The sequence below is a fragment of the Convolutriloba macropyga genome, chromosome 5, assembly GCF_964194025.1.
Source record: "Convolutriloba macropyga chromosome 5, txConMacr16.3, whole genome shotgun sequence".
In the NCBI taxonomy this organism is placed as follows: Eukaryota; Metazoa; Xenacoelomorpha; order Acoela; family Convolutidae; genus Convolutriloba; species Convolutriloba macropyga.
In genome coordinates this window covers 14,909,699-14,930,869 of record NC_134472.1, presented here as the reverse complement: position 1 = coordinate 14,930,869, position 21,171 = coordinate 14,909,699, and the positions used below count along the sequence as shown (strand labels likewise).

The 21,171-nt window shown below is 39.1% G+C and overlaps 2 protein-coding genes across 2 annotated transcripts in view; one reads left to right on the top strand and one right to left on the bottom strand.

Annotated features, from left to right (window-relative positions):
• Nucleotides 1-17,194, bottom strand: part of LOC142340279 (glycerol-3-phosphate phosphatase-like) — a 34,370-nt gene extending 17,176 nt beyond the window's left edge. The window contains exon 1 of the mRNA XM_075390853.1: nt 17,011-17,194. Within this exon, the coding sequence (XP_075246968.1) occupies nt 17,011-17,187 (177 nt within the window). The 5' untranslated portion in view covers nt 17,188-17,194. The remainder of the gene's footprint in view (nt 1-17,010) is intronic.
• LOC142339158 (transitional endoplasmic reticulum ATPase-like) overlaps nt 1-21,171 on the top strand; it is a 622,037-nt gene that overhangs the window by 241,437 nt on the left and 359,429 nt on the right. The window lies entirely within an intron of this gene.

Here is a 21,171-nt window from a genome sequence, read left to right as displayed (position 1 = left end):
TAGCGTTTTTGGTTTAGTTCATTTTGGGAAAGTGAACCACGGATATCGTTATTATTATTTCAATTACTATTATAAATTGTCTTTGAGTTTGTACTTTCCATTGATGTGCAAGTAATTCTCTTACCTTTGTTATCCATAAAACTAGGATTGATATTACGAGCCCAATTGTGAATTAACTTATTTCAAGGCATTCTAATTTGCAAGAGCATACAAGAGGAAGAGGGGAAATTGCAGAGTAACAAAGTAACGCTTGCTTCATCAATTCAAAACATTTGGTTTATATTATTTGATCGATCTTCTGGGCGACAGAGTCCCCTCACTGTTGAGCCTAGTCAGAAGTTCAGAAGACGACAAATGCAATTATTAAGTGCTAAACTGTTTCAGGTCAACGATATGTTTGACGCTATTTGATGTAATCAACGCTAAAACTGAGTTCATATAAAATAGTAGTTAAATTAAAGGCTGAATATTCGAAGATAAAAATTTATTGTTGAAATCTTCTATTCATCCAATCTGTGCTTAGAAATGCCAAAATTTTTATGGATATACGCATCAAACCACCAAAGTAGGTGCAACTATGAGAGAACCTTCCCGTACAATAGTTAGTTTTTAACTTTATCCCTCAATTTGTCGGGTGACCTTTGGATGACCTCTAGAGGTCACAATTTTGAGCTTTTAGGAATATTACTTTTCGGCGGTTTTTAACTGGGGAATTGCATGAAATAGTTTCAAGATTGGAAATTACAATTGCTCTTAGTTCTTGGGGTTGAGTTTAGTTATTTATTCAACACGTGATTTTTGACAGGGATTGATTGCAGCTAATTAATTTTATAGCGGAAATAGAGGTATAAGAACTTTTCACAGCAACGTTCAATGTTTACTAAGCAAACACTGATTGACATGTCAAGTGCAAATATGAGATAAACTGGAGTGGATTTGCTTACATAAGAGTTCAAAGGTCGTGTACTTAAGATAAGGGGAAAGTTGAACAATGGATGGTAGCAGTTGAAGGACAAAGCATAATTTGCTATTGGTTTGTTTGCATAGCAAACAAAGCCTTCCCACAGAATGTAACAGATTTAAAGTGTAATTTGCAATGTTTACTTAAGAGATTAAGGTATGTTTGCTTAAGATAAGAGCGTTTTTGATGAGTATAAATTGAAGTGACAGAGAGAGAGAGAGAGGCAGACTTTGGAGATTTTGGGAGAACTTCAGAAGTTTGGTTTCGAACAAGCGAGAGAAGGTAGTTGGTTTAGTGCGACTAAACTTTAAGAGAATTGTAATCGCAAGACCAGTTAGGATACTCTAGCGTTTTTGGTTTAGTTCATTTTGGGAAAGTGAACCACGGATATCGTTATTATTTTTTTAATTACTATTATAAATTGTCTTTGAGTTTGTACTTTCCATTGATGTGCAAGTAATTCTGTTACCTTTGTTATCCATAAAACTAGGATTGATATTACGAGCTCAATTGTGAATTAACTTATTTCAAGGCAATCTAATTTGCAACAGCATACAAGAGGAAGAGGGGAAACTGCAGAGTAACAAAGTAACGCTTGCTTCATCAATTCAAAACCTTTGGTTTATATTATTTGATCGATCTTCTGGGCGACAGAGTCCCCTCACTGTTGAGCCTAGTCAGAAGTTCAGAAGACGACAAATGCAATTATTAAGTGCTAAACTGTTTCAGGTCAACGATATGTTTGACGCTATTTGATGTAATCAACGCTAAAACTGAGTTCATATAAAATAGTAGTTAAATTGAAGGCTGAATATTCGAAGATAAAAAATTATTGTTGAAATCTTCATCTTCGTCTATTCATCCCATCTGTGCTTAGAAATGCCAAAATTTTTATGGATATACGCATCAAACCACCAAAATACAAATAATGCACGCTCAGAATCATGCATCAACTATATGTAAGACTTGAACTTAGTAACGTAAAAGTATGTAAGATCTAGCTCAAGCTTATGTAAGATGTACTTTTAGAGACGACAAAAATAGTTGCTAACCACAAATAGAAACGTGATGCTAGAATTCAATTTACAAAGAAAGAAGTGCCAAAGAAAACTTAGGTATCAAGCGACAGTGGTAAAACAGAAAACAAGAGTGCAGGAGTGAAAGGGTTCGAATCTCACAGACAGAGGTCTAAACGCTAACAAAATCCTAGATTAACGGGTAGACTCGCTAAATTTAATTATTATTTTCACTTAGAAACCCAAACCTATATCAGATCTACGCTTTGAAAAGCAAAAATATGCAATATCTGCTACGTGTTAAACAGTTTCATAAAAGTAGAAAATTAAGTAAGTAAGATGAGTTAACTCGAGGGTTGCGTACACAGTAAACTATATCAGACATTTCAACCTGTGGGGAAAATTTTGTGACAACAATTTGAATCTAAATTTTAAATATACAACGAATTGCAATAAAATTGAGGTAGTATATATGAAACAGGAGTGTGAGAAGAAATCAATATAGCAGGATATGTTAAATTGTCATATGATCGATGAAAGGAGGGTTCTCTTCTGATGAAAACTTACTATATATCAAAGTTGAAGACTAGGCCCTGAGAAGCGCTGTTTAAACAGGGGTTGAAATGAGATAGTTAAGTCTGCTAGAAAAATGTTTCATCAAAAGCAAGCTTTTGTTCAGTATGGACCACAAGGAGTTCTTTGGTATTAGAGGTACTCGAAGCGTTAAGAAGTGTTCTCTCAGAGACAAACCAACCCGAGGTTCTTTTATCTTGAATTGATAGGAGGGTCGACATGAGGCTTGCGTTTAGGACTTCAATTGCGCTCTACGATAATCCATTTCAGGGCTGGATGTGTCCTTGCTCGAATGTTCTTTAAATATCGGGCGCAAGAATTTGTCCTGATTCTACTTTCAAGTCTTTTCGAACTAATGGTTGCTGTGCGGTGCTGTCTGATTTCGAAGTACTATGCGGTGCAAACGGTGCTTTGTCCTTAAATCCGTAGAATGATGTTTTTCTTACATTTCCCCCCCGCTTAACTCTGACAACTGGGAATTTCTTTCAAACAGTACTAATAGCAGGCAAGTTTACGTCAGGTAAAGATGTGGAGATAATGCTAGTAATGATAAGATTAGTCATATGTTAGAGTTTGGGAACAAGGGTGACGCGATCCTTGCCTCAATTTGGTAAAGTTTAATTACTTTTTAGTGTCCTTCTCGGGAGTCGTAGCTTATGCAATCTCATATGGAGACTCCTCAGGACTTTCGATTTCATAATCTTGATTTGAACAGTTTGTGAAGAACAACTTGAAGGTTGTCTCTTTTTTCAGTTCGAAAAATACATGAGCGTTTTGACGGAGCTTTTGCTCCTGGGATTGACCTTGCTGAGCTTCCTTTCAATACTAGCATATGCCAATTAGTCTGTTGATTTTTTTAACTTTCCTTACTTGAAGGCTCAGCTCGAATATCTTCAATGTGGAAGCAGTTGATTCAACTCTGGTTCCAGGGGGCGAATGCTTCAAACAGACTGCCTCATTGCATTTTAGTTCTCTTCTTCTTTTGGCCAACTTTGTTTGCAATTGCTATGAGAGAGAATGATTCAATTTATGGAACGGTTTGTGCCTATTGTGCCAAAGTACAGGCTTGTTCCCGACGACCGGATCTCTTCTATTGAGTTTGACTGCATCCCATATCTACATTGCCTTTCTAGCCTTCATTTCTTCGTCATTACTGTACTCAATATTTTCCAATATTTCATCTCCCTAAAGTTCTGCAGAGTTTGTTGTCTCTAAATCTAAACTTAGCCTTACGTTAATCGAGTACTCAATGGTCGGGTTAAGTCGCAAAAAATTTACTTACGCAGGTTTACTTACGTTATCTTTGATTGTGGATAAACTAATGCAACGTTGATCGCAAATTATCAGAGGAGAGAGAGAGAGAGGGAGAGAGAGAGAGAGAGAGAGAGAGAGAGAGAGAGAGAGAGAGAAAGGGAGTTGATTCTTATGCTTTCTTAAAGTTTTTTGTAAAGGAATTCATGTCGTTGTTTAATACAAGATAAAAAAAGGTTAAACGTTTGAATAAAGCATTCAACCAGACCGATGGCTCCATGGTCATTTATCGGAGATAAAATTGTGTTTATAAGTTTGTTTTCTTAGTTCTCTTTAACGCGATTACTCGTGATGCAACACGCTTGGTCCAGACGTATATTTCTCGGCACGCGACGAGCGTCATTAATTTTTGCGACAAAGTGAACTAACTTGTCACACAAAATTTGCCTATATCCCATAGATTTTTGTCGAGGGATTTTTCAAGAACATATCAAAAACTATTAATATGTCAAATTCCTGACAAAAATAATCTAGGATAGGACACGCTAAGTCCATCTGCACTTTCTTGTTGTTTTCTGGGATTTAAGGTAGCATTTAGAATTGAAATTGCAATTTGTCGAACAATTATTTCATATTTTAATCAATTGTATTACATGGGGTGAAATTGGAAGCTTTAATTAGATCGTCCCAATTAGCGCAAGGCCACCAAGCTTCTTCTGCAGATAAAGTAATTCCCTAGCTTCCAGTATGAGCTGAATCTAAGGACTCGACAATCACCTCCTCGAGAACTGGCGGCAATTTTATTGTCTATACACAGACATCCATAACGTCACACTAAGAGTCTTCCAGTACAAGTGGACATAATTTGAAAAAGATTTACAACGTTGTTATGATCACGCTATTTTGAATTTTGTCGAGGATTCCATTTTTAGAAGTAAGGCCGAACATTGAATTCTTGTTTAGCTACGCTGTGCAGACTTTCATGTATAATTATATATGAGGTGAATGATTGAATGTAGAACCTAATTCATCCACTTTGGTAACCAAGAACAAAATTGGGTCAAAGATGACAACAGCAATTTTCTAAGTCTTCTAGAAATTTTCATTTGTAGTACAAAAAAATGCAAATTTTGGTTAATTGAATTGTTGGAGTTTTGAGCGATTTGACAACGTGGTTTTGGCGACAACATTTTCAAAGGCATACTTTGAACTTTCACGGACGACTGTTGATGGATTCCATGATATTTAGTTTACTTAAACCACATTGTCAAGGCGCATGTTTTTGACACCAATAGTCGAGTTTACAGTATAGTTTAAATAGTCGAGATTACTCTGTCAATCCAGCTAACATTTCTGCTTTGAGATGTTTCCTTTGTTCTGTTGGTTCTTAATATAGAAAACAGAGCTTGATGGACCGCTAAAACTGTAAAAATTATATCATACAAAGCATGTTTATTGTGCGCTATACTCCATACGACAACAAGGTATTACAATTCGCTAATGCTGAATTTTTCTCTGCAAACACTAAACAAGAGAGTTGCACTCGAAATAGCTCTCCAACATTTTTGATAGCTCTCCAACGAGTTTTTTCGGTTGAGTACGGCTCTAATACCTTCTCTCGTTACATTACACCCAACTTTCGTTTTAGACTGCATTTAAAACTGTATTTTAGGCTACTTTAAAATTTCTGATTTAATCAAAAAGAAAGGCAACTAATGGACATCTGTCCATACCAATGTCAATCCCTTTTTAGCATTTTTTTGAAAGGATAAAATAAGGCTGTTAAAAACGGACGGATTCCATGAAAAATCTCAAGTATGTAGGCAAATAATTCCGGAATTATTTGACGCTAACGGGTTGACGCCTGAATTATTGGGGCAATAATCTAACCACTCGACTGATGACCTTGTGAATTGAAACGTCGGCAAAGGTTTTAAGGGTCTATGTCCAGCAACTCGAGACATGAACTCAAATCCTTTTCTTGATTCCCGAGTGACTACTACCATGCCACCTAAGAAACTGTCGGTTTTCTTCAGGGGTGCCAAGGTAATATCTATAGCTTTTGAAGTTGGGCTGGCACGTCCGTAGCAGCGTGGAATCTTGTTTTATATCTGTAAGCTCCAGTCGAATCAACTCAGATGATGTTAAGATTTCAATGCTTTTTCGGGGCAGGACTGAGTTGGCTCTATGCGTACTTCAGGTCTAAAATGCTCGCCCTGACATCTCCGTTATCTTTTTCACTCATAGTGACGTAACATACGTTGTCCGTTAGGATTGCAATGTTTGGTTGCAATGGACTTGCTTTATTTTTTTGTGTTATTTAGGACATTTGGGTCGAGTGGGATTTGTTTGATTGTGATAACTACTTGCAAAAAGAAATATTGATCTCAGTGTTCGATTGAAATCTGGAGTTCCGAATGGAAAAGAATTATCGAATTCCGAATGGAAATGAATTGTCCCACATTTTTGAAGCGTTTCTTTTCTTAAGTTCTGATTTAACAAAAAAGACGTTTTGATTTGCCTATTCGAAAAATTGGGAATTGGAATCTGTATGCAACTTCAACTTTTAAGCGTAGTTGTGACAATTTCAATATGAAAATCGTTTGCAACTTATGTTGTGATAATTGCCCTCCGATGTTTGGGTGCGGACGACTGGTTGATCTTCTAACATTGGATTTTTTCGAGAATTGATTTCTATAGTTATAGATTCGACTGCCCAATATAGTGAACATAAAATTAGTGTTTGTTTGTTCGCAACTGTTTTGAGACGCGTATGCTCGTGAGCAAGCCAAGCAAATGATTGAAGCTGAGAACTCGTAAACTATCGTCGAATGACTTCCTGATTTTTCTAGGACTTCCGCCTGTATTATAAAAATTTCTCACCATTTCACCGTCCCACACAACGTTGTTCATTAGCGGGTTCCGGATAGATTGTTTACGACCTTCGTTCGAGAATATGCACACTATTTCAGTATGATTTTTTGTATCCCACTTACCTGAGTTTTTCTCCACACGTAAATCCCAATTCGACTGTCCTGGGACATCTGTTCTGTCAATTGATTCGGAATTGCAGATCTTCTATTCATCTTCTTCGTACTCTGGCCGGAGTAACGTCTATTATAGCTTCTTTTTACATTGGTTCCCAGGGATGATTTACGCATTTTGGCATTGGTCCTCACAAAACTGACAAAAAACGCACTCTTTTAAAAGCAACGCTAGCTTCATGTAGTTTTGCTAGTTTTCCAGGATACTGGTGGACCCTGTTATGAGTGATCATGAAATGGTTCAATATCTAACGTGCGCGAATGCTCTTTGCTCCCTGGCTGCGCCATATGCTGCGCGATTAAATTTGTACCATGAGCGGGAGCATTGCGTTGCAGTCTTCTCTTTCTAAGAAACCAATAGCAGAAGAAAGGTAAAATGACAGCCGGAATTACTGTCCGATGTATATACCGACACATAAGATAAGTGATTAGATGAAAAAGCTACTAAAGATCACACGTTTACTGCAAAAGTTAAACAAAGTAGGGGTTTCGTAACAGATCTGCTATGTGCTAAACAGCTTAATAGTTAAAAAGTGTTACCGAGTAAATGAGCAACGCTATTTGAATAGAGCGAGAAATGAGCAATCTAATACGTCATATTTCTCAACCATTTAAATGCACACAAATTCTCTTCTAATATACGTAGAAAGTTCCGGAAAAGTTTGTTTAACATTATTTTCGATGAGCCTACTAATATACTGAATCGACTGCGCTCTTTTTAGGCTTAATATTTTTATGTTTCGAAAACGTTTTGGTGACCGATCTGAGCCGAAAATCAACTCAGACAAATACCTGCTAAAAAGATCAAGCTAGATTTGCCTGTACGTAAACGAGGCTTTTCGCCGTGATGATGCTACGAAACAGATGCCGTAAAGTAGTTTCGATATAATGTTTATGCCTGGATGTAAGCCGAGTATAGTTGGACAAAATAGATTGTACGTTTTGAATACAGTTGCCTTAACGTTATGATATAGACTGCTTATATGAATTAAAAGATCCGGTAGTCTGATTATTGAGTTTTTATACAGCTACGTTTTTGGTGCCGCGACCCGGAAAGCTACATTTTGGTGCCGCAATATTTATGTTACCGCGAACCTACATTTCTGGTGCCACTATATTTTTAGTACCACTCCGCTTTCGAACCACCGTTTTGAAAGAAAACCCCAACTCGTATTAACTTAAAACTTGTTGCCACTCTGCATTGTCAGATTCCGATACGTGAACAATCTAAAAGCAAGTCTACTAAATTAATGCCAAATCCTTTATGCCCCATCGCATTAATGGCTTCCTTTTTGCCCATCCCTTTTCTTTGATTATAGCTGGAGAAACTTGACTACTACATAACCCATTATTCTCTTTACTTTATAGATTGCGTTAGATAGGTTCTTACGCCGAAGTTCTCTCTCAGCACATTTTCACTATTCCTCGTTTATTTTTGCAATCATCCACAAGTTACACTCCGCAGATTGGACAAAGGCAATGCCGAATAGCAGAAATTCAGACATAACATGTGCAAGGATGCCTTCATCTGGACTATAATGATATGATCACACCTCAGTTGCAGTGCTATCAGTCCTACCCTATTTGATGCCCCAGATTGGACATTGGATGACACGTTTAAAGGTCCAGTTCTTCGCTGTTGCTACTTAGAAGAGAAGGGTTACTGCAACTAGCGGCACAAACAAAACTGTAAGACTCATCCAATAAAATAATATTTCTGATTGTCGTTAAATGATCAATAACCAGCAAATCTAGCTAAACCCTCTTAATTTGACTCATACTCATTCGTTTCGGATAATTTCCCCGGTTGCCGATAGCCTACCCCTCATAATTTTTTGAGTTTAAAACCCTGAGGCTCGGAGTTAGAGCAAAGCTTCTGAAATTCACATGTCTTTTTCCGCCAGATTGTAAAGAAAAAGCAAGTAGTACTATCTTGACAAGTCTCAGGGAAATTCAGACAAATTGGTCCATTATGGCTACATAGCAAAAAATTGACCTCAGATATGAGAAAACAATGTGAGCACATAATGTTAAATTGTTCAATTTTGGAAATCTTTGGTCAATTTTGAGGCAAATCAAAAAATTTAGAAAATCAATACCGAATATTGATAAATCGTACTTTCAACCTTAAAACCGTCCATTTTACTGGATTACGGTTCCGTAATCAAGAATTTGCAAAAAATTGACCAAAATTTGAAAAAATTGGACAGAGAATGGTGTGAGATATAAACTCAAAACCTCTGGCACAAAAAAAATTGTCTTCTTATTATCTTCGTATCTCGTTTTCGTACCGTACCATCCGCTCCTTTTTCGTTCCTTAACTTCGCCATTCACAATTTTCGTTTATTTTTCATCAACGTTGCTCTCCCAAAATTTCGTTTTTCGTTTTCGTATCCGATCATTCCGTTCTTTCTTGCACTCAGAGTTGTTTTTCTCCGCCTAATTTGTCCTTCGATGTAGCATGTTGTCATATATGATGAAGTGTGTTGTGTTTTTGTTGCAGTATGTTGATTAAGCTAGTATGCTGGTTAGTTGCTTTGGTCTTGTTGCTTTCTAGGGTGTGACTTAAGTTTGTTCTAGAGTTACGGCTAGTTGGTTCCTGGAATTTTCCAACTCACTAATTTACTACCAGCCCTGTTGTAGTATTTTGGTTTTTGCTGCCGTATGTTTGCGTGTAACTGTATGATTGTTAGTTGGTTTAGGTTTTTGCCTTCTAGGGTGTGACTTAAGTTTATTCTAGAATTACGGCTAGATTGTTTCTTAACTTTTCTAGCTTTCATAGACTACAAAAGCGCTGCATATTACTTAACTTTTGCTGTAGTTTGTTTAATATTGTTGGTATGCTGATCGGTTGTTTAGGATTGAATATTGCTAGGATGCGACTTAATTTTATTCTGGAGTTACGGCTAGTTAATTTCTTGCTCTTTTCGTCCATTTAGCATTCTACTGCTTGCCGTAAATTAGTTCGTTATTTGTTTATATTAAGACCCATAATGACTTGTGCTAGTTTGTCTCCTGCAGTAGCATCTCTCCTCCTCTCTAGGGTGTGACTTAAGTTTGTTCTGGAGTTACGACTAGTTTGTTTCGTTGAATTTGCTGCTGAGGTCTGCTAGCATAGTGTTTCCCTACCTCCCCGCTCGCTGCTTAATCGTCTCCCGCCCGTTCCGTCCCGCGTTACTCGCTCAACGCCTCTGTTCTGTCCGTCTGGTTTCCCGTTTCTTCGTGCGTCGCTTGTTCCGCGTCTCCGTACCGTCCGTTGCGTCACCCGTTTCCTGCCCGCGTTTTCGCCCGTTCCGTTCCGTTTCCCGTTTCGTTGTGCGCCGTTCACTTGTCCTTCCCGCCCCTTCCGCTTCGTTTCCCGTTTCGTCGTGCTTTGTCCACCCAGTCCTTTTTCGCCGGTCGCCTGTTTTCTTGTTTAGTCTCACGTTGCTTACAAGCACTTTAGACGCCCTCTCCACTTTGTTACTCACTTTGGCCGAGTAATTCCTTACTCGGTAACTTCTTCCCTACTCTTTGCCGTCTTGATTATCAAGTCGTCGTCATTTGGGTTCGGTATAACCCACACTACACGTGTTCGTTTAGAAGTTACTTTCATTGCATTGAGAAATTTGCCATTTCAATATCATGGCTGAACAGCAAGAGAAATTGAAAAAGCTCTTTAATGCAAGGTCTAATCCAGAATCTGAGTTACGTAACATGAATAAGGACATCACAGATGCTATAGATCGTCAAGACAGGAGGGTTAAAGTTGATTTCTAAGCTGAAGGTTGTTTTCAGTAAATTAGTGCAGAAGAATAAAGAACTATTTGACTCGGCCAGTAAAGCGGAGAACCCAGAGTCAATTTACCCTGTCCTTGAGCAATGGTTGGATGATGTAACAAAGAACAATGAAAAATTCTTGCTCGCGGCTAGAAGCTATATTGACACAGATATTGACCGAGACACCGTATGTGAGAGCGTTAATCCCCAAGGGCAGTCTAGGATAAGTTCACGCCGAAAAACATCACCAATGTCTAGCCAGCATAAACCTGACTTTATCATGGCAAATCTAAAACGCAAAGAGGCCGAGAAACAAGAACCAGCTGCCATGCGCCTCGCTAAACAAAAACTCAAAATTACCATGAGAAAAAAGGAGCTTGAAATACAAATGGAGCAGATGGCCCTTCAAGAATTAGAGGAAGACCACTGCCAGCGTGTTGCCGCAGCTAAATTAGATGAGGCCAATTTAATGGATAATCGTTCATTGTTTAGTCACCACTCAAGTGAAATAAATTGGTTTAAAGATAGGGGATCAGATAAAAGTCAGAGAGTTGTTCAGGATTGGGTAAATTCGTTTCCACCAGGTAACTCATTGACTGCTGCAAGTGAGTTAAATTTTTCTCGTCCTGGTTCAGCAACCGCTTTCCCTCCTGTTCAAGATACTGTCTCTATTAATCCTCCAGAAAACACAAATAATTTTGCCGGTAACTTGAATCATCTTGAAATGCTTTCTCAGTACACACGGCCAGGAGTTGCCATTTCTGTTGCTCACCAAGAATCTTTGTATCGGGAATACCTCCAGGCTCAACTACAACAATTACTCAGGATCAAAGGGCACTTAGTCTCTCAGGCAGTGGTAAGATGAGCCAAGTGAACCAAGTACCAGTCGACGTACAAAATGTCGCACTTCCGCCACCTCAACCACCTATGCAAACTCCCCGGCCATCGACACCCGTTATGGCACCAACGAACTCCATTTTTGTACCTGATTTTTCAACAAACCCAGAAATCAATCAATTCTTGGGTCCAAAAAGCTCCAGTGTGCCTTGTCAATTGCATATGTCGATGCATCATGTTACGCAACAACAGAATCCACCTCAGAGTAACATTCCACACCAAACACTATTCCCTATTGCCCATTCCCCGCATAATGTCCCTCCACCTCTAAACCCACTCATGAACCTGCCTCCTGTATTCCCGCCTCAACAATTATTTAATCCTCAGCCTCCCGTGCTCCCGTCGTCAATTCCAACGAGTGCAACAACCTACCTACCCGTCCCACACATTCCACAACCAAACATTGTCCAATCGCCTCAAGCCCGCCTGGTACCGTGTCTTGCCGCACCGAAACCTCCACTGAACATTAACCTTGATATGAACTTGTGGAGATTTCCTCAGAATAAACCCACAAACGTAAATGGGGCGACAAATAAGGCAACCGTCTTCAACAACATTCAACCGACCCTACCCCCAAGATTAGCTAACCCCACCAGCATCCATCCCATCTTGCAAATTAATGCACAACAAAATCCTAATAGCAACCACGCAGCTAACTGTAGCATCCCTGTTAATCCCTTTAGTACAACTACTAAGATCGCGCCACCTTTCGTCACGCCGGTTATACATCCAACATACGGGCATACTGCTCCGATACCATTGTGCTGGGGTGGCCCACCACATCCCACGCCTCCAGCGCCTGTATCTGAAAACGCAAGCTTGATTAAGGCATTCACTGACGCCCTAACTAGCAAGAGGAATGACCCGCTACCCGAATGGAAGTTGTCCCAATACAATGGGGATCCCCTACAGTGGCACGAATGGTATGGTCAATTTAAAAGCGCAATTGACTCTCAGTCCTTAACTGATGATGTAAAATTGACATTACTTAAGACCCTCGTAACAGGTAAAGCTAAAGCAGCTATAGCTGAGTTCGCCTACTGCGGCGCAATGTACAAAGATGCACTGAGGACCTTAGAACGTAAATTTGGCCAACCACAGGCAGTCTTAAGTGCGCATTTGGACAGACTCAACAGATTTCCACCATTGAAGATGCACAATAGCGATAACATCATTAACTACTCGGGGTGCATTTCAAGTCTTGTCGGGGTATTTAAATCGCTGTCATACGATTCGGATTTAAAGAGTGCTGCGCTTCTCAACATTGCCGTACAGAAGCTACCACCCAATTTGAAAGAGTCATGGTCACTCTTCACGGTCAAAAAGCATTGGGTGAAACCTAATCTTCTTGATTTCAACGATTGGTTTAAAGAGAAGGCACGATTTAATGAGGAATACCGCAACAAAAGCAAAGACTGAAGATAACATCAACTCAGTAACAAGATCAAAAGATGCTTCGAAGGCATTTGCTGCAAATACGCAACACAAGAGTAATCTTAAGCCACAACAGAGATCTCCGTTAACATCAATCTCTAGTTGCATTGTATGCAAATGCAGCCACTGGTTGTGGGAATGCCATGTCTTTAAGGAAAAGACCCCCACGCAGAGAGCCAAGGTCGTGGCTGAGACAAAGCTCTGTTTCTCTTGTTTGCGCGATAAACACATGCTTAGGCAATGCCCAAGTCCCCGTAATTGTAGAAAATATGGTCGCAACAGCTCCCATAACACGTTACTTCATGGAGCTGAAAGGGTTTTTCCAGCTAAACCCTCAACAAACAACAACATCATCACTTCCAAATCGAACGCAGTTACTAGTAGGCCACCTACTGGTCAACAGCAACCAAGCAAAACAACCACTTTGTCTTCCGTGACGGATGTGAAAGACCTCCTTCAGATCACGGAACTGAAACTTACTAATTCTTCTGGTACAAGTACTACAGCGTTGGTTATATGCCGCTTGCAGTAACTCCTGGGTGTCCGTTAGTCTCGCAGCTAGACTCGGTTTGCAGGGTACCGCATTAAAACTTACCGTCAAGGGTATAAACAAAGAAGAACTCATAGACACAAAGGTGGTTCAATTGACTGTGACACCTCATAAAGACCAAGACTTCGAAGCATTCACTGTGCGTCCCTACGTGAGGGAAACTTTAAACGTAGGTTCCGACATCATTGACGTCAAGTCCATACAAGAAACTTACCCACATTTGGCAGTTCTAGATCCAGTAAGATATAGCTAGGGAGAAATTGAGATGATTTTTGGACAGGATGTCTACCATGCCATCCGCCCGTTAGAGTATTTTTCAGCCAACGAAAAGAGCTCACCGTTCGCTGTCCGCTTGCCCATAGGTTGGGTTTCAAGTGGCCCACTCCCGTCAAGTTCAAGTTTAGTCTCGGTGCGTTTCAAAGCCAATATTGAACAGGATTTTGAATTAGCTTGTCAGGTTAAATCTTGGTTTGATATGGAATCGTACGGCGCGTTCAAGCAAGTTGACCCACGATCCGCAGCGGATGCTCGCGCGCATGAAATACTTGAAACAACAATTTTCCATAACGGCCAAAGATACGATGTCGGTATTTTATGGGCTGATGACAACATCCAGCTCCCCAATAACTACTTTTCGTCACTGGTACAGCTCAAGTCTCTCGAAAAGCGGCTCTCGAGAGATACATCATTCAAAGAAACTTATGCTAATACCATCCGTGAACACTTGGAAGAAGGTTACTTGATTACAGTCCCTGATGCTCACAAGGTCGAGCAGCGGTCGGATAGAGAGTGGTACCTATCACATCATCCCGTACTCAATCCGAAGAAACCGGGGAAAGTGCGTAGGGTATTGAATGGTGCAGCAAAGTTCCACGCTACTTCTTTGAATAAATCTTTGCTCACTGGCCCCGACCTGCTCCAAAGTCTAATCCATGTACTACTTAGGTTCCGTCAACATCAATTTGCCGTGTCCGGAGATATCGAGGGTATGTTCCTCCAAGTGGGTGTCCCTGATTGGGACCAGCCATCACTGCGTTTTTTGTGGCGGGAGGACCCCACAACAAATGTTGTAGTGTATCAATACACGCGCCATATATTCGGGGCTAAAGACTCGCCCACATGCGCTAACTATGCACTGCAACGCACGGCCCGAGACAATATTGATCAGTACCCGGAAGCAACGAAAGCCGCCCTAGAAAACTTCTACATGGACGATTATTTGGATTCGGTGGAGTCACCTGAGAGGGCTCTCAAAAGATCGAAGGAGCTGGTACATCTTCTCCATCTAGGTGGGTTCAAGCTTACTAAGTTTGTAAGCAATGTACCAAATCTGGCTGATCGAATTGATGGGTCAACTCAGTCTACCGAACCAAAAGTAATTGCCTCATCTAAGGAGGATTCTTCGCACGTGCTTGGGTTGAAATGGGATCACAACAATGATACTCTAGTTGTGAGTCGGGGTACCTCCAGTACACTAACTAAGACTTTAACACAACGCTTGGTATTGAGCCTAGTGTCTAAGGTGTTTGATCCCATCGGCCTAGTGGCACCATTTACTGTTGCTGCACGATTGCTACTAAAGGACATCTGGCGTGTCAGCGGGCAGCACTGGGATGAAGAATTGCCAAAAGACACTGTTGAAAGGATCCTCGAATGGAGTGTAGAACTACCTAAGCTTGCCGAAATCACTATACCGAGAAGCTACTTTTCCGGAAATTTTGAACACCTAGAACTGCACTTGTTCGGCGTTAGTTCACAAGAAGTTTTCAGTGCCGTTGCATTTCTCCGATCTCAAGTAAACACGTCTAGTGGGCCAAAAACAGAGCTTACATTTGTCCTGGGTAAAGCTCGCGTAGCACCTATGAAGGTGATGACAATTCCAAAGCTAGAGCTGAAAGCTGCTTTACTGGCCGCTCGGTTGAGACAAGGAATCTGTCGAGCCCTTACTATGCATGTTAACAATTTTTATATGTGGACTGACAGCACTACTGTCTTGCAGTGGCTCAACTCCACAAGCAAGCAGCCAATATTTGTTGCAAACCGTGTATGCGAGATTTTAGAACACACTAGCGTTGACGAATGGAAAACGTTGCCTCACAGATGAAGTTTTAAGTACCACCTTTTGTCTAGTCCAACATGCACTTAATTCACGCCCGTTAACGCTTGTAAGCGCCGACCCGTCCGACTTAGGCGCATTAACACCTAATCATTTTCTACTCGGTAACCAAGCAACCAGAATTCCGTCTATCGTTGGCGTCGACGAGTTCGATCATCGTAAATTGTACGCACGTGCGCAGTCCTACGCCAATGCAATTTGGGCACGTTGGATTATGGAGAATGTACCTGCGCTGAATCGTAGATCTAAGTGGCAGACGCCTGCCCAGCAGCACCTCAAGGTCGGTGATTTAGTTTGGATCGTTGAAGAGAGCAACCCTGGGGGTTACTATCCAACTGCTCGGATTGAAGAACTTCGGTACGGCTCCGAAAGCGTCGCTCGCTCCGCCGTCGTACGCACGTCATCCGGATCGCTCGTTCGCCCGCTCGTTAAGCTTGTTCCAATCCTCCCAACATCTTCTTCCCGGCCGGAGGATGTTACCGAGTAAATGAGCGAGAAATTTGAATAGAGCGAGAACTAAGCAATCTAATACGTCATATTTCTTAACCATTTAAATGCACACAAATTCTCTTCTAATATACGTAGAAAGCTCCGAAAAAGTTCGTTTAACATTATTTTCGTTGAGCCTACTAATATACTGAATCGATTGCGCTCTTTTAGGCTTAATATTTTTATGTTTCGAAAACGTTTTGGTGACCGATCTGAGCCGAAAATCAACTCAGGCAAATACCTGCTAAAAAGATCAAGCTAGATTTGCCTGTAAGTAAACGAGGCTTTTCGCTGTGATGATGCTACGAAACAGATGCCGTAAAGTAGTTTCGATATAATGTTTATGCCTTGATGTAAGCCGAGTATAGTTGGACAAAATAGATTGTACGTTTTGAATACAGTTGCCTTAACGTTATGATATAGACTGCTAAATGAATTAAAAGATCCGGTAGTCTGATTATTGATTGTTTTTATACAGCTACAAATAGTAAAAAAAAATAGGTGACTATAAAGTAAAGTAAAAGATGATATTAACTCAAATGTCGCGTACACAATATACTATCCACCGCACATTCTTTCTGATACCCTATATCTCAACAAAAAAATCGTTGAAAAGCTCACTAACATTCTCACTTTGCACAGAATTGTTGCTCATAAGTTCGCATTTTCATCTGTCTTCAAAAATTTTCACCTAGGTTAAATATGATTGAAAATTATCACTAATTCATAAGATAAAAGTGCAAGTGTACTGACCAGCACGATAAAATTTTAATCCGACCAGCACAATCAACCAGCTCGTAATTTTGCAGAAAAAAATTGGGAAAAAATCTTTAAGTTAGCATTATCCTATATTCGTATTACACCCATTTTTGCCGTTGGGTGTTTTAATTAGGCCAGGTCAATACCAGCTCAATACTAACTTGCTTTTGGTTTTCCAGGAGAAAATTGATGGCTTCAATGGACCCGTCAATGGGTTTGTCACATTCCCACAACACTCCATCGCAATCGAACAGAAATGTGTCAAAAGAATGGAGCAAATGCTTTCTATCTGCATCGTCGCTAATCACTTTGTAGTGCAGCTTGTCTCTCATCACCATTTTGTTGCGGTCCGAGAAGTACTTTTAGATTACAACCGATTACTGATTTGATCTCTGGTTTTCTAGCAGCTTATAACTGTGATTACTTTAATGTGACCTGGCATAACCTTTCAAATCGTATCTGCATCGAGTAATACTTCGTTTGGATATTTTAAACAATTTAGCTGTGTGTATCTGAGGTGACCATAGATTGCTTCAAAAGCAACTTAAAAAGAGCATCAAAGGTCATATTGTACAGACATATTGGACTCAAAGTCGCAAAAGTTGAACACGTTTTTGAAAATTACAAAATGGTAATTAAAGTATATTTTTTGAAATATATATATATTTATTTTTGGGTACTCATATTTCTTGAATGGCCTCAGGCCTCGGTCGTCTTGAAATCTATTATGAGAGCTCATTTTCAGTGCAATTCAGATCATCGAGCGAGAAGTGATAGTTATCCTAGCTGATTAGTTTCAGCTCAAGTACATATTTCGATGTAACTACTTTTGTTCAACATTAAGTTATATATAACGAGCCTGACGCATCAATGTTGCACACCGTTATGACACAGTACCACAAACATTGCAGTAACATAAGCTCTACTTTCCGATCAAAGCGCAAAAATTGGTGTATAATTTAAGTTTTTGTTGATTTTTCCGAACTAATACTGCGCCAAAGTAAACCAAATAATGCCGGTAGCGTTGATACTAAGCACTTCTTTATTGACAAATACAGCTGTTGTATTACAATGGCCCAGCAAAAAAAATTTAGGTGCAAATTTACAAAGAATTCAGGCAGGAAGGCAGGTAGGCAAGCAGGCCGGTATAAAGACCGGCAGGGGCCCTATGGAATCCCCTTCAATTTCGTATTTCCTGCGAGAAGTCCTTTTTTCATCCAGTTAAATTCCGTTTTTTCTTACCGGGAATCACGTTCCGTATTTGCAGCTGAGATTCCCTTTGCGATCAAAATTTTTCTACTGAGATCATTTTTGTTGCCCCTATCTATCTCCTTTTAAGATTCTGGATTATCCTTGATTTCCTTGTGGAAAAGGCAAGAATTTGTATAGTCTCCCATTAGGACTCCTGATAATATTTTTTCTAACTTTGGCAAGCCGAAAATAGGAAATTGGCAAGAAATTCAGGAACCGTTGCACGGGTCGCCAACTTAACTTCTCCATAAAATATAAAATAGAAATTTATCACTTGACCTAAATCACTTATGAAAACCCAACTTTTTTTTCTTGACAAGCTACAATAATGATATATTATATTGTTGACACTTTATATAATTTTTGAATAATTGGAAGATCAATGTTGGGTTACACGCTATTACATGCTAAATAATTGTATGATCAAGGCTTGAATTTAATGTTCATTCGTTCCTATAATATTTACAATTCCCATTTCTAAATCAAAATTTTTGATTTTCTGGCGCAAAATATGAGATTTAAATCAAATGCAGTGTGCGCTACTGATTTATCAGGCACTAAGAGCCCTGTGCGCAGTTTTGCGATAATGAAGAACAGAATTTTGCTATTTTTTGTTCAACAGAAAAGCTTTTCGTTATGCTGAAAACAGTTACCGTTAGCTTCACCCCCAGTGTCAACTTTGATCGGAGCCCTAGTTTAACTAGCATTAGGGGCAATTACCTTTAAACTGATTTCTTTCACTGTGTTTTCATCCACTTAAAATTTTTGTTTATTACTTAATCACGTAGCTCTGTTATCCATAATCTTGTTGGCATTTTGACAGGCATAAAATATGTACGAGTATTTTCAATATGATTGGTATCATCAATATTATGTTGGTGATATCCCAACCACAGTGTCTGGCGATCTGTCTCAGAATTTGAATGCGCCAACTGTCACGGTGCCGTTAAACAACAACAATAATAACCACGACTTGAACTATTTTGGCGATGATTTAGTCAATTTGAATCTGTTTTATGATGACCTTCGATACTACATGATCTACTTAAGTGTGTTCTATGTAAGTGTTGTTGAGGCAAACAAAAGCTTAAAATTAAAAAAAAAATGTTTTCCAAAATAATTCCTGATGAGCACAAGTTTGGTTGAGATTTTTTGATCAACCTTGAACAATTCGTAAACAGTTGGACTAAGAGTAGAGAAGAAGGAGCTAAGAAAGGTATGTGATCTAGGATGACTGATCTAGTATGATGAAGTCATAATTGAAATTATGTTTTTTAGTAGAGAGCCGGAGATTGCAGAGATTATTCGAGATTCAAAAACTTTCAATAATCATTAGATTATAGTTTCATCAGAGAGTGAAATCCAGAAAATAGCGTGATAAAAAAACGGTTGCATCAAGTTTCTACGTTTTCCTGGATCAATTTTAATGATCATGAATCCAAGTAAAAAAAGTTAGGTGGATCAAACTTATCCAGGTGTACACTTTAATGAAAAAGTTTCGGATCTCAAGAAAAATTTGAACACAGCCTTTGCTCAAAAATAATTTGTATATTTATTCTTTATAACATTGATGCTAATGCAGATAAACACACGAAGTGGGTTGCCGTGCGGTGAACATTTTATAGTCTGCAAACATAAAAAACTCACCAAGGTCTGGTTAATGAACGAAGTTCTGGGCATACAAACTTTCGGTCTTGAACGATCTATAAATAAATGTTTTTCCCGGGTTGCTCATCATACAAAACTCTTAGTGTTTTTATTAGGTCATATATGATTTCTATTAACCATATTGGGTCATATATAATTTGTATGATTTCTTGGTAGTCATACAAGGATCATACAAAAAATCAATATTAACATTAATTTACTTATTTCATTGCGCCCTAATCTACTGATAGCAAAAAAACTCGATCAATGCAGTCATACTCTAAGAAAAATATGTTCTTTTTGTATTCATACTAGGTCACATATGTTTTGAATGATTTCTTAGTAGTGAGACAAGGATCATACAAGTTTTTTTAATGGCGCAACGTAATGTTAAAATTAATAGAGACTTGTTTAGGTCTAGGTTGATCTGGGACTCGCCACCTTTAGATTTCTTGTTTTGGTCTAGCCGGAGCTTCCTCTTTCTTTTCTGAGATGCACAATTTGAGTATTTTTGCTGCCCCGGTCGAGTGCCTCTCGTGTTCTCTGCTCGTGTTCTTTAGTTTTCAGCTTATCTGGGACACTCCCTTGTGTGTGATTTTTTAATAGTATTGATGATCTTTTTATGAGTACTAGAAAACCATATATGATCCTTGTATAATCTCCTAGTAGTCATACAAGGATCAAAAATGATTTAATAAGCCATAGGTCGAATTGCAGTAGCTTCAATGGTTCAGCTATCGGTTTTCAAATGCTTGTGATCTACGAGCTGTTTTACCTATCATTTATGATTTACTTATTTCATACAAGGTTCATCTGTGATTTCTTAGTAGTCAAACAAGGATCGTACTAGGAAATACGTTATGATTTGTATGACATCTTATGATCCTTGTACGACTACTAAGAAGTGGGGACCGGGATGGTGTTGGCCCTCACCCCACAAGTAAAATACTAATATAATTAACACAAACCTTAAAGTTAGAATATTGTTTAGATTTTCCTCAGTTTTACTATCTGCTCACTCAACTCGTACAGTCTTTTGTCCTTTTTTATGGTACCAGAGCTGCGATGTATGGAGTTCTATCTAATTGGCCTACAACATTTCATCGAAACTGTATCTTCTGGAGCCAATCTGTTCCTCCAATATTACTTGTATCTGCAGTATTTCTACAATGCATGCGAAAATCCTTACGTCACAAAACAGTCGATGACTTTCAATTTCTTTTTCAACTGACAAAAAATTACACCACCTTGAGAATTAAGCTCTTGATTTAAATCTGTGGGACAACACAGAGGAAAAGCTGATAAACACAAATAATGAAATTTAAACTTCTAATCATTGCGAGCGTGAATGTGAAATTTTTATAACAAAGACAAGATAAAAGTTTGCTCATGTAAATAATTTTGGTGAGTTGTTTTTCAAAATT